The following is a 14,156-nucleotide window of genomic DNA, read 5'->3' as shown; positions in this document are numbered from 1 at the left end:
AGTGAACTATCTCTTTAAAGGTTTTATATTTTCTTTTGTTAAGAAGAATGTTTCACTCGTCTATTGTTGACAAAGAATATAGTGCATGACTTCTTTTAAACGCGGATGGTTTAAATTTTGCGTTTAAATGTGAAATGATGCAACTATATCTTTCACCCTCTGTCACAGAGAGACTCCTTTGTTTGTGGTTTCCTTGTTTCATGCCCAGGAAGCCCTGTTTCCTGTCCCTCATATGAATGTTTATATTGATGAGTAAGTTTCTCTGGAACTTTTATATACTTACATTTTAAATACTAATAAGGGTTTCATATATATAAATATATATATTTGAGTATATATACAGTATACTCACAAAATTATGGGTTTCAACAGTTGAGTTTGTTCACATGTAACGGGGGCCAGCTAGTCGCTGTGCGAGTAAACCTCACTCCTCTGATCTCAATAAGCGCTCTAGTGACAGACACTAGGGCTGCAGTCTTTAGCCACCTTGTTAGAACGCCTGACTCTCATGCCCGAAACCTGGGTTCGAAGCTCGCATAGAGCGGGGCGAGTAGGACCTGGGTGGAGGGGTTACACATATTTGACCCAAACATGGGTTGAAACAACCCAGCATTTTTAGAATGATTAGATAGATATAGAGGTTTCCGTAAACTATCTCACACATAAGCATCTTAACTGACTATCCACACCTTCACATCAAGCAGTTTCTCACATGCACTCTTACATCTGAGTGCTGCTGACATTCACAGATTGTCTTTTGTGGTGCAAAATGTTTCCAAGATGAAGTAACAGTTATATCACAGAAAATGTTGTTGAGTTAATTTCCTAATGTGGAGATGTCTGTACACATACAAGAGATGTATCATGTTTAAGTGATAACTTATAAAGCAACCTTCTTTCTTGAAGGCTAAACTCTCACCCAGTAGGGTAGTTTTCATAACATCAGCTCAAACAGCAATATTGACTGTCTGTGCATGTAATGAGTGCCATTAGGTTCTCTTGTATAGCCAATGAAAGACTCTTTGAATTTGCTAGTGATATCGTGTGTGCCATCTTAATTATTGGATAAGTCAATGAAAAATAAATTTGAATGACACTTTAGATGTGTGTGAGAATAAATGTGAAAAAAACACTTTATGTGAGAAATATATAGCCAAAATGGGACGTCTATGTGCATTTCAGGATTAAACAGCACCACCAATAGAGGAACATGAGAGGTGTACTGTGAGTCATGCAGCTCATTGGGGACGTTTGCTCATCTCGAAACACACATGTACTTTGAATCATATACTCTTTCAGATGAGCTCATCAGCTGATATAATTAATCTCCAGCCATGGGAGTAGTAAAATGCAAGCCTAACACAGATTAACCTGATAAATTTACAAACTACATATCTGCTCATAAAACTGCAGTCTGGCAAACACATGTGTTTTTCTTTACTTGGAATACGCAGGTCCGGCTCTCTGATGAGGGGAAGGTTGCGAGAGGCCATTCTTTTCGTCGTCATCCCATCCTTTTTTAAACTTTCCTGTTTCTCACATAGCTGTATTTCCTTCTATTAGAGCACGCTGAGACAGGAACTGACACCCCTGCCTCCCTCCCACATGCTTTTTTCTTTTGGACCCACACACGTTCTCATGCTATTTCTCTCGGTTCATTTATTGACAGTGAGCGTGTCTCTGGACAGTCTGTTTCAGTGTGGATGCTCTCTGGCTCAATCCTTTCCTCCGTTCAGTATTTTGTGGCTGTGGTGGGACATCTACCCATATTGATCTTTTGGGGTTTACCTCCAGCTCAGTGGACTCAGGATGGAAGCAATAGCTATTTACAACTTTTGTGCTACGGAAAGTGACGAGCTTAGCTTTCAGAAGGGAGATGTACTCAAGGTATAAGCTGTTTTGAGTTGAATTATTAGAGCTTTTGTTTGCTACAAATGATTTGATCTGGTCAATGCTTACTGGCTGTTCTTCCACTAGATCACTAATATGGAAGATGATCCTAACTGGTACACAGCAGAGTTGGCGAACAGGAAGGGCTACGTACCTAAAAACTATATCAGCGTTAGGCCACACACGTAAGTACAATTTTATGTCTGTAAATCTTGGAAAATATTGTGTAGACTTGTGTTGGTATTGGTATTCACTAGTTTTTATTCATTAAGGCAGAATGGTCCTGGAAATAAAAAGCATATGTGTGACGTCTTTAATCTCAATTGCTGTGAACAATGAAATGAAACTGTGAAAATGGAGACATTTACTGAAGTCTCCTGCTCCACAGATGGAGAAAAAACCCATGTAAATCTCAAATTGGTACCAAAAGTGTACTATCATATGTGAGAAATTTCAGTAAACTCAAACATTTCTCATCAAATTCTTAATTTATAGCTCTACAGTAGCCTATGTCAGTTTATACCGTATACACTACCGTATACGCACGTATCCTAAATCTGCTATTAAGATATGTTTCCCACAATCACATATCAAGCAACAAAAACTTTTCAACACTGATAATAATAACCATTACTAATAACTGAGCACCAAAGCAGCATTAGAATGATTTCTGAAGGATAATGTGACAGTAAACAACCAGACACATGTGGCCTGTCTAGCTGTTAACTGCATCACTAATAGTGCTGTTGTTCCCCTCTATCTCGCTCACAGATGGTTTGCGGGCCGTATCTCCAGAAATGTAGCCGAGAATCGACTGCGCCAGCAGGAATGTGGAAGCTTCTTAGTAAGAGAAAGTGAGAGTGCACCTGGAGAATTCTCTATGTCAGTGAGGTAAGACACAGCCCAACCTGCATAACCCAGTCTGCTCTATACACTGTTCCTGGGGGTTGATGTAATTTGTTGTTTGCTGCACGCCTCATAAAAGTATAACTAGAATTCGAATAAGAAGAAAGATTGTGGGTCCATCAAAACCCATCTGACCTACTTCGCAAAGGACACCAATATTCCCTTCTGCTTAAGAAAATGTACCATGAAGTTGTCTGAAAATGAGAGCATCAGAAAGCTATTAAGTACGAGCAGAGATTTCATTTAAAATTCATCAAACGCGCTGGGATCACATTATTATTCTGTCCGGCTTGTTACCATCCACTTCTTGATGGCTGAGTTGGGTTTAGATGGCAGAGCCTGTCCGGGATCCCGGGAATGAGCTGGCTGGGATAATTAGCACTGCGGTCTGGAGCAGGGCTGGCCTCAGGTGTGGAAGCACTGGCTAGGGTTATTGTGAGATTAAACACAACGTGAGAAGGGGAGTTGGCAGCTGGTCTGCAGGTCCAGGGCTAATATGGGACGCAGCTACAAACTCTCTATCCATGCATTCCCTGTCTGGCAATTCAGATTACTAATCAGACTGTCTAAAGCCTGTTTTATGCTTCTGCGTCGACTCGACGGCGTACTCCCGCAGACCCCTCTGCGTCGCCGCGAACCCCTCCGCCGTAGCTCGACGTGCACCTCCAAAAAATTGTAACTACGCGTCGAGGCGACGCAGACCACAAGGGCTGTGATTGATCGCAGAAGCATAATGATGCCTTAAGTAAACGCTGTTAAGGGAATAGTAGAAATATAAATTCTGTCATCATTTACTCACCCTCAAGTTGTTTCAAACCTGTATAAAATTTATTTCTTCTGCTGAACACAAAGGAAGATATTTTGAAGAATGTCAGTAACCAGACAGTTGATGGACCCCATTGACTTCCAATACAGGAAAAACATAATACAGGTTTGAAACAACTTGAGGGTGAGTAAATGATGACAGAATTTTAATTTTGAAGTGAACTCAAGGTCACTCAAATCAAGGTCATAGTGCAAAATGAGCAATGCAAATGCCTGGAATGCCTTTGATTTTAAAAATGTAAATCTTTGATGACTTTGTGCATGATTGTCCAATGTCATCTGTTTGAAGCAGGTTAATTTGACGAGACTATAAGAAACCTCACACGATGGCATTATTTTGTTTATCATAGCACTCATCTTCCCGCATATTTAATTATTCTCTGAGACCATATATGCCAGCATTTTAAAGAAGAAATACAGGGATTTTAAAAATTATAATAAATGTTTTTTAAGCAGCAAATCATCATATTAGGATAATTTCTGAAGGATCATGTGACACTGAAGACTGGTATTGATGCCATTTCTTTTCTTAGACAAGATGGCATCCTCTGCTGTTTGCAGGGCATAAGTCAGGTCTGTTAACATCAAGGCCTTGTACTAAGAAGGCTCTGTGTATCTATTCTGGTCCTGTGGCACAGGCCTAGTCATTCCACTTGGCCAAATGAAGGTGAAATGATGATAACTCAGCTGTGAAATGTCCAGTAGTTAGTGAACCATCTGTCTGTCTTTTAAATGAGACACTGAGTGACTCAACCACAAAACTAAGCTTGGATGGCTTGAATTGATCATTGCAATAAAAATATATTTGTTCACATTGCTAAAACAAACATCCCTGTACTGAAAAACCAACCCCCTAATCCTAAGTATTAAACTCTTCATGCTAAGTGCAAATTGTACCTCACTGTTTGTAATACAGACATAAATGATACCCAAAAACATTTGTCTTGTTGGGATGTGTGCTATTTTCATGCCTGGCTGACAATAAAAAACTAGCAATGCAATAAAAATGCAACCTACCACTCAACATGCTAAAAATACCCAGAACACCTCAGCAGTCACAAGACTTGCATGCAGTAACACTCTAGCAACACCTTAGTAATTATCCAGAACATCCTAGCAACCACTTGTTAATTTATAACAATCATTTTTTTATCAGACAGCGTGGTTTCATTATGTTGCTTAAGGGTCAAAACAGAGAGTAGTTCAGCCTGTCAATCATCTTCAATGAGAGGAGAGAATCCCAGCAAGCAGGTAATCCTGCATTGCGAAGCTAAAACTGCAACTGGGCTGTTCCCTAGATAAAATCATTAAACTTTCAATCACAGAGATTAAAATAAAACAGCTTTGTTACAGCAGTAAACTGAAGACCATGTAACATACCACAGCCCTTTGCTGTTACCTCAACACATGCGAGATGTACCTCCCTTGCTACAAACCACAACAGCACTGAAGATTTAAGCACTGAATGTAGGTCATTGTTAATGACACTGACGGCTGAGAGATATGACAGGATCTGCTGATGAACCACCAACTCATATCCATCTATATTTAAGTACTGTTTCTGTCCTCAGCTTCATCTCCAGCATATCATGCATAGAAACCTTCAGGCCATCAGTGGACTAACTCACAAGAAAACTAAATCACAACTTCTTATAAGCTTTTATTTGTATGTAGCATTACATGGGAAATAATCTGCACTTGTTATCAGACTTTATTTCTGTTAAAACAACCTAATTTAGCTGGACTTGTAACTAAATTCAAGAGTGTGCTTGTGACTACAGGGAACTACACTGCGACCAAAATGGTCGCATATGCCACCTTTAGAAATGCCATTGCGACCCTAATTTTTAATGGGTCGCAAATGTATCACCGTTTGATTATTTTTGTACCTACCTAATGTTTTAGGCAATATGCTATGATTTACTATGAGTATTTATTAAAACAGAAATGTGTATTTTAAGAATACGTTTTATAACGCGCTCTGAGCATTCAACACATCAAGTTGGCTTCGCGGATTCGCGCTTGTTTAACTGAGAGAACGAGCAGAGAGAGAGTGAAAGCCCCAGTCGCGCGCGCGCTCTCTCTCCCTCCCTCGCTCATAATAATGAATTGAGTTGAATGAATATCTTTGAGAATACACGATGGTAAAAGGTCGGAAGACCGAAGTTTTTTTTTTTCTGAACTACCACTGGTTGTGAATTGTGCTAAAATAACGTTGCCTCATCTTCTCTGAAAAGCTTTCCACACATTCAGATGGCATAAACCACTCTTTCAATAAACAAAACAAAAAATCTATCTGGTGATGAAATGTTTTCTGTGTTGAGACAAATCTTGTGCGATGTCCTAAACTGCCTGGATAATCACACAACGTGTGCCGTGGTCCGTTAATGACACGTCCGATTCGCGAACTGACTCCTTTGAACCGATTGACTTTAATGAATGGTTAAAATAACAACTGATCTGTCCAACACTGAACTCAAGAGTCATTCTAGAATGATTCATTCTTTCCAAGTAGAGCTATTCAAGTCATCTGGTGAAATTGTTTTTATATCGCAATATATATCGCAGAAAAATCAAATATCGCAATGTCATTTTTTTACCAATATCGTGCAGCCCTACTGTAAATTCTGTGGGCCTTCAATTGCAGGACTGTCCAAATTTGTAACTGCGTCAAAACAATTCAAACACGAATCATTGAAGCTTCACAATGACATATTATATTTATTTTACTTTTCCTTAAGAGTTCAGAAGTCTGCCCATCTGTGCCAACCATAGCATGGTGAAATCCAAAAGAAATTAATTTAGCACTTTATTGTGTAGGCTACTGTATTTTCTATTGCAGTAAATCTATCCCAACCATTTTTAAAGAAAACAAGAAGGCATGTGTTTTAAAAGATGGAGAGTAAAATAAAAAGCAGATCTGTATGCAATACAGTTTCACTATTGGTCATGATTATCCAGAGCGGCTTACTATATAAATAATTTGTGCGACCAAATCATGTTTTGCGCTAGTAACTGAAGAAGTTAGTAGCGCAAGTGCCACCAGTGGAAAATGTTAGTGTAGTTCCCTGGACTAGTTTAATCAGCCCTTCAATAGCACTGCATGATGAAGCATCTCTGACGTTCAGGAAGCTTTTGAGGAAGTACAGTGATTCACATGGACAGTCACAAGCTTTTGAGGATTATTAAAAGACAAGCTCTCCAACATTACGGTTTTCACTCTCTTTTTTTGGTTTGCAGGTAAACTAAGTGACAAATTAATTTGATCGCTCCAGAAAGCAGAGAGATGTGTATCATTGTGAGCACACAAAAATGAGATGAGATGACTCATGCTTCTACCTTTGATCTACTTTACTTTGAAATTTCAAGATATCTTATTAATATTCATAAAGCTCAATTAGTCTTTTTAAATGCCTTTGTCATACAGTTGAAAGAACAAAGTTTGCTGTGTTTCAAATGCTGAATTATTTCAGCATTTAGAAAAGTATATTTGCAAAGCCTCTTAAAGACATCATGGAGCTTTCTAACCTATTGCAACCAAAGACATATCTAAACTTTTTTAAGACATGCTGACTAATTGTTGTGAAATGTTTGGCCTGCACCGAGTACAGCTGTTTACAGATTCTAAAATGTAAAAATAGGAGAGGATGTTTAACACCATGTCTACACCGGACGCAAGCGGTGCAATGCGACGCAACAAAAGACAACACAGACCATTGTACGGTCCAGAGATCCTTACGGTTTTGAAACTGTATCATGACCCTTTTTTTTTTTTAAACCATCAAATTCTTCCTGTGAAATGTTTCGGTTTAAAAGTGTGTGTTTTGTTTTCAAAGCTACAATATCTAAGATTTTTGTAATAAAATATCCAAAAATCACTTGCACTGTGTGATAAATTTCCTGCAGTTGTGTACTTACAATATTACAAAAGCTCCCAAAGATTTTTTAATTCCAGAGAAATTCCAATTTTAAATAATGGCTCGTCCATGTTCACTTGTCGCCTGTCAATGACGTAATAACCGCGTTATCCCTGGTTTCCGCTCGTACTGCCATTGTAACCATGGCGACAGACGTGGACAACTGCGTTACGTCTAGCGGCACGCTCACGCTGTTGTTGTTTCGTTCAAACTTTATGGACCATGGCAAGCAGACTTTGGGACAAAAAGAGAACGAGGACCAATATCAGCTTGGCGTTTTCGAGATGCCGAGAGCTCCACGTCCGTGACAAACTTTGACTTAACAGAGATACTTTATTAGACAGGTGGGCAATGTACATAATCAATGTTATATAGCTCAACATGATGAAATGTTAGAATATGATCAGTATGTTATTCTAATCTAGATATAGCTTACTCATACAGTCTCATACAGCAAACAAACTAACACAGAATAACATTATAACTTTAAACACACTCAAATGCAGTTTAGTGTGATAGTGTAGACCAAGTGAAACAGCGCTGCGTTACCTCCCAAGTATCATTTGTCTACTAAACTGACCTGTGTGAGTATTAATTCACCACTTGCTGGTAGTTCGGTAGAATGAAATGTCCTTATTCCTTTATATCCGCGGGACTCGCGTGTGGCGCTGATATCTGTCTCTTATTAGCAATCGTGACCTGCTTTATACCACAGTCATGTTAAAAACATCAATGTATTCACTCATCCATACGCATTATTAGATCCTTAAGCAACAATGATGTTCCATAATTCCGCTTGCGTCATCAACCTACGCCTTTGTTATTGTAGGAAGTTAGCGACCCCTAGCGGCAAAAACAAAATTACATATTGTAGCTTTAAAGTCCCCATGAATTCAAAATTGACCATACTTACTTTGTTTGCCTAAATTGATCGTTTTGTGGTGAACAATTCATCCATGCAAGTCAATCCACACAAAAAAATTGTTTGGCTTCGTAATCTTTAATCAAAATCTGAAATTTCCCCTCCCCTCTGCATTGGAGGACCTTCCCTGATGACGTAGGTTTGACGGTTTAGGTGTCTGCTTAACATCCGTAACCACGCCCCTCCAACTGACAGTACACAGGCTGCCTGTGTGTTTGAATGAAACACCATCTTTTCTAGATCCAATCAGGTGCTAGTTGGAAAAAAAGCCACGCACACTATTTTGCCTCATTTAGTATTCCGTTTCTCTCGGAAATACGTCACAACACTGGAGAAAAGTCGTTTGCAACTTCCGGTTCACAGGGACTTTAAGCTTTGCCAAATGGTTATAAGCCTATATTTTGTTTGAGACGTTCAATTCAAAAATTTTATGAATTTTATAGTACCGGTAACTTCAGCATTGAGCAAAATGGAATTACAAAGCAATTGCTAAAAGCTAATAATAAAATAAAAGCTGAATCAAAATAGTATTAAATACTATGATATAAACAAACCAAAAAACAATGGTTTGGAAAACCTGTTTGGAAACAGTGATTATTGCAATTCCATTTGTGGCACACAGAAGTGGCACACTGCACTTTTAAAAGAGTTACTTAAAAGTTTTCTCCTTTTTGGTGTCACTTCATGAAATCAGGGCTTATTCTGTAGTGCTGTGTGTTTATTTTGAATCTTGGTCTCTTGTTACCAGCTATGGGGATCATGTACAGCATTTCAAGGTGTTAAAGGATAGAGATGGCTATTACTTTGTTTGGGAGGAGATCTTCCCTTCCTTAAATCAGCTTGTGGACTTCTACAAGACCAACAGCATTGCAAGGGAAAGGACTGAGGTGTTCCTGATGGATACAGAACATGAACTAAAGGTAAGACAACACTTATATTATTCTTATGAAAATATTTTATACTGGTACCAACATTTTGCCAACAGCAATTACAATGTCATACTTAAATGCTTCTAAAATGAAAACCGGATTGTAAACAGCATTTGTTTTTGTTTTCTTCACCAAAGAGCAAGAAAACTTTGGTTTAATGGAAAAAGACATTGGTACACATTGGTATTCAGATTCGTGAGCACATAGGTTCTCAGAAGTGATTACTTGTTGGAGTAAAGCATGTTTAAACTTTCAAGGATGCATTGTAAATTAAATTGGTAACACTTTACAATAAGGTTCATTACTTAACATTAGTTTATGTATTAACTAAATTGAACTAACCATGAGCAATACATTTATTATGGTATTTGTTCATCTTTGTTAACGTTAGTTAATAAAAAATACAGTCATTCATTGTTTGTTCATTGTTTAATAATGTATTAGTAAATGTTGAAATTAACATTAACAAAGATTAACAAATGCTGTATACGTGCAGTTCATTATTAGTTCATGCTAATTAATGTTGTTATGAACCTTATTGTAAAGTGTTACCATTACATTTATATCCGATTACCATTTATCCAAATGACATGTAATCCACACCAGGAAAAACACACTAATCAGTAATGAAACTATGAAAAATATCTCAGGTGTCATCATAATAGTGAGGTACATAAAGTATGACATGACATTAAAAAGGACTTAAATGTGGAAAATGTAAAGGTAGGCACAGCAGTATTGACCTTTGTCTGTTATTGTTTCCCATCAGTGGCCCCATCAGGCACATGCCCTTTTTGACTTCAATCCAGAGCTCAACTCCCAGCTGCACTTCCTGCGGGGTGATGTCATAGACCTGCTGGACTGCTCAGATTCTCAACGCTGGAAAGGCCGTTGCCGTGGACGTGTGGGCTTTTTCCCCCCTGAGTACGTCCAGCTGACTCACTGACTCTGAAGGACAATAACAACACTGTGTGTACATAGAAGTAGTCAATTGTTTGCATCTTTCATTGGTTTAAAGGGGTCATATAATGCCATTTTTGTACAGTTAATATGAATCTTTAGGGTCTAAATGAAAACTTTGTAATATACTTTTATTAGAAATTATCATTAGTATTGTAAGAAAACACTAATTTTACATGGTCAAAAACAGCTCTGTTTTCAGCACGCCGTTTCAGTGCATATCCCTTTAAATGATAATGAACTTTTGCTCACTCCGCCCCTCTGTTCTGTGGGGCGTTTTGACAACGCACGTGGAGTGTTGCCTTGACAACAGTTGAGGGTATATTTTGCAACAAGAATGGCAGCGGGAGTCTCTGAGGAAACATCTGTTCTAGCAGAGAATGTCTAATATGGGGAGAACGTTCACTCAGTAAACTTACGGCTTCTGAACTGGCTGCAGTTCCACTCTGGTTCCATATGAGGGCGCTCACAGGACGAATGCAGAATGAATGGAGGTCAATGGAGCTATACCCCTAAAAGTCCACTTTTCTCAGGATATAATTTTTTGTCTAGTAATTTGAATGTTGTATTCGAAAGGAGATGCATAGAAATTACTCATTGCTGAGTGTTAGATTTTTTAGAGTCACTCATTTGCTTTAAAAAGTCTTTTAAAATGTCAATGACGTCATACACATCGTTCCACCAGAGACACTGCTTTACGGCAATCCTTCAGTCACTTTGCTGCTTTCGCGCTCTGCACTTTCTTTTCATCGACAACACAACTGACACAGGTAAATACACGCGCTAGAATAGTTTTTGTTTTGTTGTTTTAAAACACCACGCCGAAAATACACACACACATTCTGGTCCTGCTTCGGATGCCACGATGCCATCAAGCGGTATCTCTGGTCGTAATCAGTTCTTCACTGACTAATCCATAGACATCATATTGAGCTAGATGCCCTATTGGCCGCTATGGCGCGAGAAATGCGGCCGCCATCTTAAACCGGCCATACTCCTATTTGCGTTGCATAGCAGCAGTAGATTTCAGAGCACTGTGCAGCATATTCCTGCTCAAATCAGCGGACCATCACTCGGGGATTACTTTACACAAGTAAGAATTAACATTTAACATTACCGTACTATTAGTTGTATTTTGTGAACACAATATTCAATGTGTCCTGTGTCGTAGCTACGTGTATGACCTTTGCAGCAAAAAAACCCGCGTGAAAATCAGTTCGGTATTCAGTGAGATATGATTAATTAAATGCGCTGGCAGCTCATTGCACTTGCCAAACAGATTACACTGAGCGGAGCGGGTGACCGGTTTAAGATGGCGGCCCAACGCCTCGTCCGCGCCAATAGGCAGTAGCGGTCGATAGGGCGTCTATCTATATGATGTCTATGGACTAATCAGCGTTCATTAGCAGAATGCTAGCTTGTAATGGGCAACAACAACTCAACCTGTAAGAAATCGAAAGGACATAAGTACTCGTTCATTTATCTTTCGACCTATAACCCATGTTAAACTTGCAAAATCTACAATCAAATCTGAGATTTCTCAATGGCAATCGGGTGAAGGAGACAAATTTAGCTGTCTAGCTCCATAGACTCCATTTCATTTTGCACTCAGGGTGATCACCCCCCAGTGGAACTCTGGTGGAACTACAACCAAAATTCGGTACAATAGGGCTTAATAGGGAGTGAACAGGCTTCCCGTATACGGACTTTGGTTCTACCATACCAATCCAAGTCGGACCCGGAACAAGATGACGGCCCTGAAGAAGTTCGACAATTAAGGCTCGAATAGGACTTTTCTGAATGGTTGGTTAACGTAATGTCATTTTGATCTATTTTTGTAACTTATGTACAGGCAGGGTAACTTAGAGTAGTGAGATACAGACGCTAAGTTATGTGTTTACTGATGTATAGGTTAGTTCGTTGACAGATTGATGTTGAAAAACTTTTTTGGGTAAATGTAGGCTTGTCAGTGATGCGTAGCGTTATCTCAGTGTTACAACTGTCAGTGCTGAAACATTAACCAAAATGCGTTGATCATTATAAACGTGGGATTATGAATTATATTGAGAACGTCGTAACGTTACAGAGAAAACATAGCGTAATATACCCTGAGTGTAAACATTTGCCGCATTCATCGTGAAGCGTGCAAGCGATTTGCAAAGATTAATATTTAAAGGTTAGTACGTTACACTCACTTCTTCTGGAGGAACACGAATAGTTGGTACCGATTCTGTTTTCAGGACCAGCTTCTTAGCAAAACAAGATTTACACTGACCCTCGTTTAGAAAGCAGTCTGGTGAGAAATGATTAGCGCAGACATAAAAGCATTTACGTAGATCGTTGGGAATATTCCATTCAAAAATAAAACTCAGCCACTGCGTCTTCAGCGATTTGAATTTAGGAACATTAAAATGACTGCTGTGTTTATTATTACACCCAAGAACAGAACAACACAATCGCTAAGACGCCATTCTGCTCCAACAATGGCGGACTACGATGACAGTTCGCCCAGGGCGGGTCTGTGTTGAAACCACTGATCTATATAGAATGACATTATATAGATCAGTGGTTGAAACGCTGCCGTCAATTATCCATCGTGGGAGGGGTGTCCGTTTTATTGACGTCACACAATCGAACGGCTCAATTTGAGGCAAGGGAAAACATAGGCCCTAAGGATATTAAAGCAAAAACACTGGATGGATTTTTATCATTATATGATGGTTGTGTACAGGCACTGCCAACACACATTTCAGTACAATCAACTTGTAAAAGGGCATGTACCATTATATGACCCCTTTAATACAACAGGAATCATCAAGCTAAGTGTGTTTGAAAATGACTTTGGAAGACGCAAACATACCGAAACGGACAGTTACTAAAATGTAATCATGCTTTTGACACTAAGATGACACATTTCAGCTTTATAGGATAAAAGCGTCAAACTATCCAGCATCACTGTACAAAAAATAATCTCCATTCATACTGTAGTGTATTAAAATGCATGTATAGATTTCGAATTGTATTAATCTCTTCACTGCACTTTGCTTACAAATTTGGATATTTGCTCAAACATTTCTTCAATCAATAGCTATATTCATTACAATTTTTTTTTCTGTGTACATGTTGTTTATAACCGTTGTTGTCTACCGGTATTTCTTTTGATGATGTAAATGTTAGCATTATAATGACTGAATATAAACGAGTTAATATGCACATGTCAATAATCTTCAGTTTGGGCACAAAATGGCTATTGGATTAAGCAAGGAAATTACTAAACTTGATATTAAATTACTAAGATTGTTCAAGAGTTTTCATTTTCCATTATTTAAAAATCTGATGTTCCTCTGCAAAGATGTGCTGATATGCTGAAGTCAAATAGAGTCCTAAGACCCAGAGGAGACATTTTGTGAGTAAAGAGAATAGTTTTATGAGTAAAACAAGGTGGTTAATTTCACTTTTTTACAAAATAAAGTACATACAATCATACATCAGATGTGATTTTTTAAACCAATGTGTGCTTTTAAAAACGTAAGTTGCTACATTAATGGCTACAACAATTTATAATTCTTAAAGCATGTAAACTCATCCTTGCTGTTGCTGTAGTCCTTATTAAACAACGCATGTTTTTATTGACATAATTAGCATACATTAGAATACAAATATAAAAAATGAATTACTTTATTTATACAATGGCCCACGTTTTAAATAACTGGGCCTAAGCACTTTCATGTCTTTTTGATGGTTTCAGAACATTCAGAGAGCAGAATGCTCTGAAATGCATCCTATAACTGAACCACAGGCTTTCTG

The 14,156-nt window shown here is 38.5% G+C and overlaps 1 protein-coding gene across 1 annotated transcript; it reads left to right on the top strand.

Moving 5' to 3' along the window:
• Positions 1–1,466: 1,466 nt before the first annotated feature.
• grapa (GRB2 related adaptor protein a) lies at positions 1,467–13,835 on the top strand. Its single transcript, XM_077213245.1, has 5 exons — positions 1,467–1,887; positions 1,978–2,075; positions 2,662–2,781; positions 9,209–9,380; positions 10,159–13,835. The coding sequence occupies exons 1-5, from the start codon at positions 1,810–1,812 to the stop codon at positions 10,333–10,335; spliced, it is 645 nt and encodes a 214-aa protein (XP_077069360.1). The 5' UTR covers positions 1,467–1,809; the 3' UTR covers positions 10,336–13,835.
• Positions 13,836–14,156: the final 321 nt, after the last annotated feature.

The sequence above is a fragment of the Siphateles boraxobius genome, unplaced genomic scaffold, assembly GCF_051911475.1.
Source record: "Siphateles boraxobius isolate OS27281-9 unplaced genomic scaffold, OSU_SipBor_1 66, whole genome shotgun sequence".
In the NCBI taxonomy this organism is placed as follows: Eukaryota; Metazoa; Chordata; class Actinopteri; order Cypriniformes; family Leuciscidae; genus Siphateles; species Siphateles boraxobius.
This window is presented reverse-complemented; position numbering and strand designations above follow the sequence as displayed.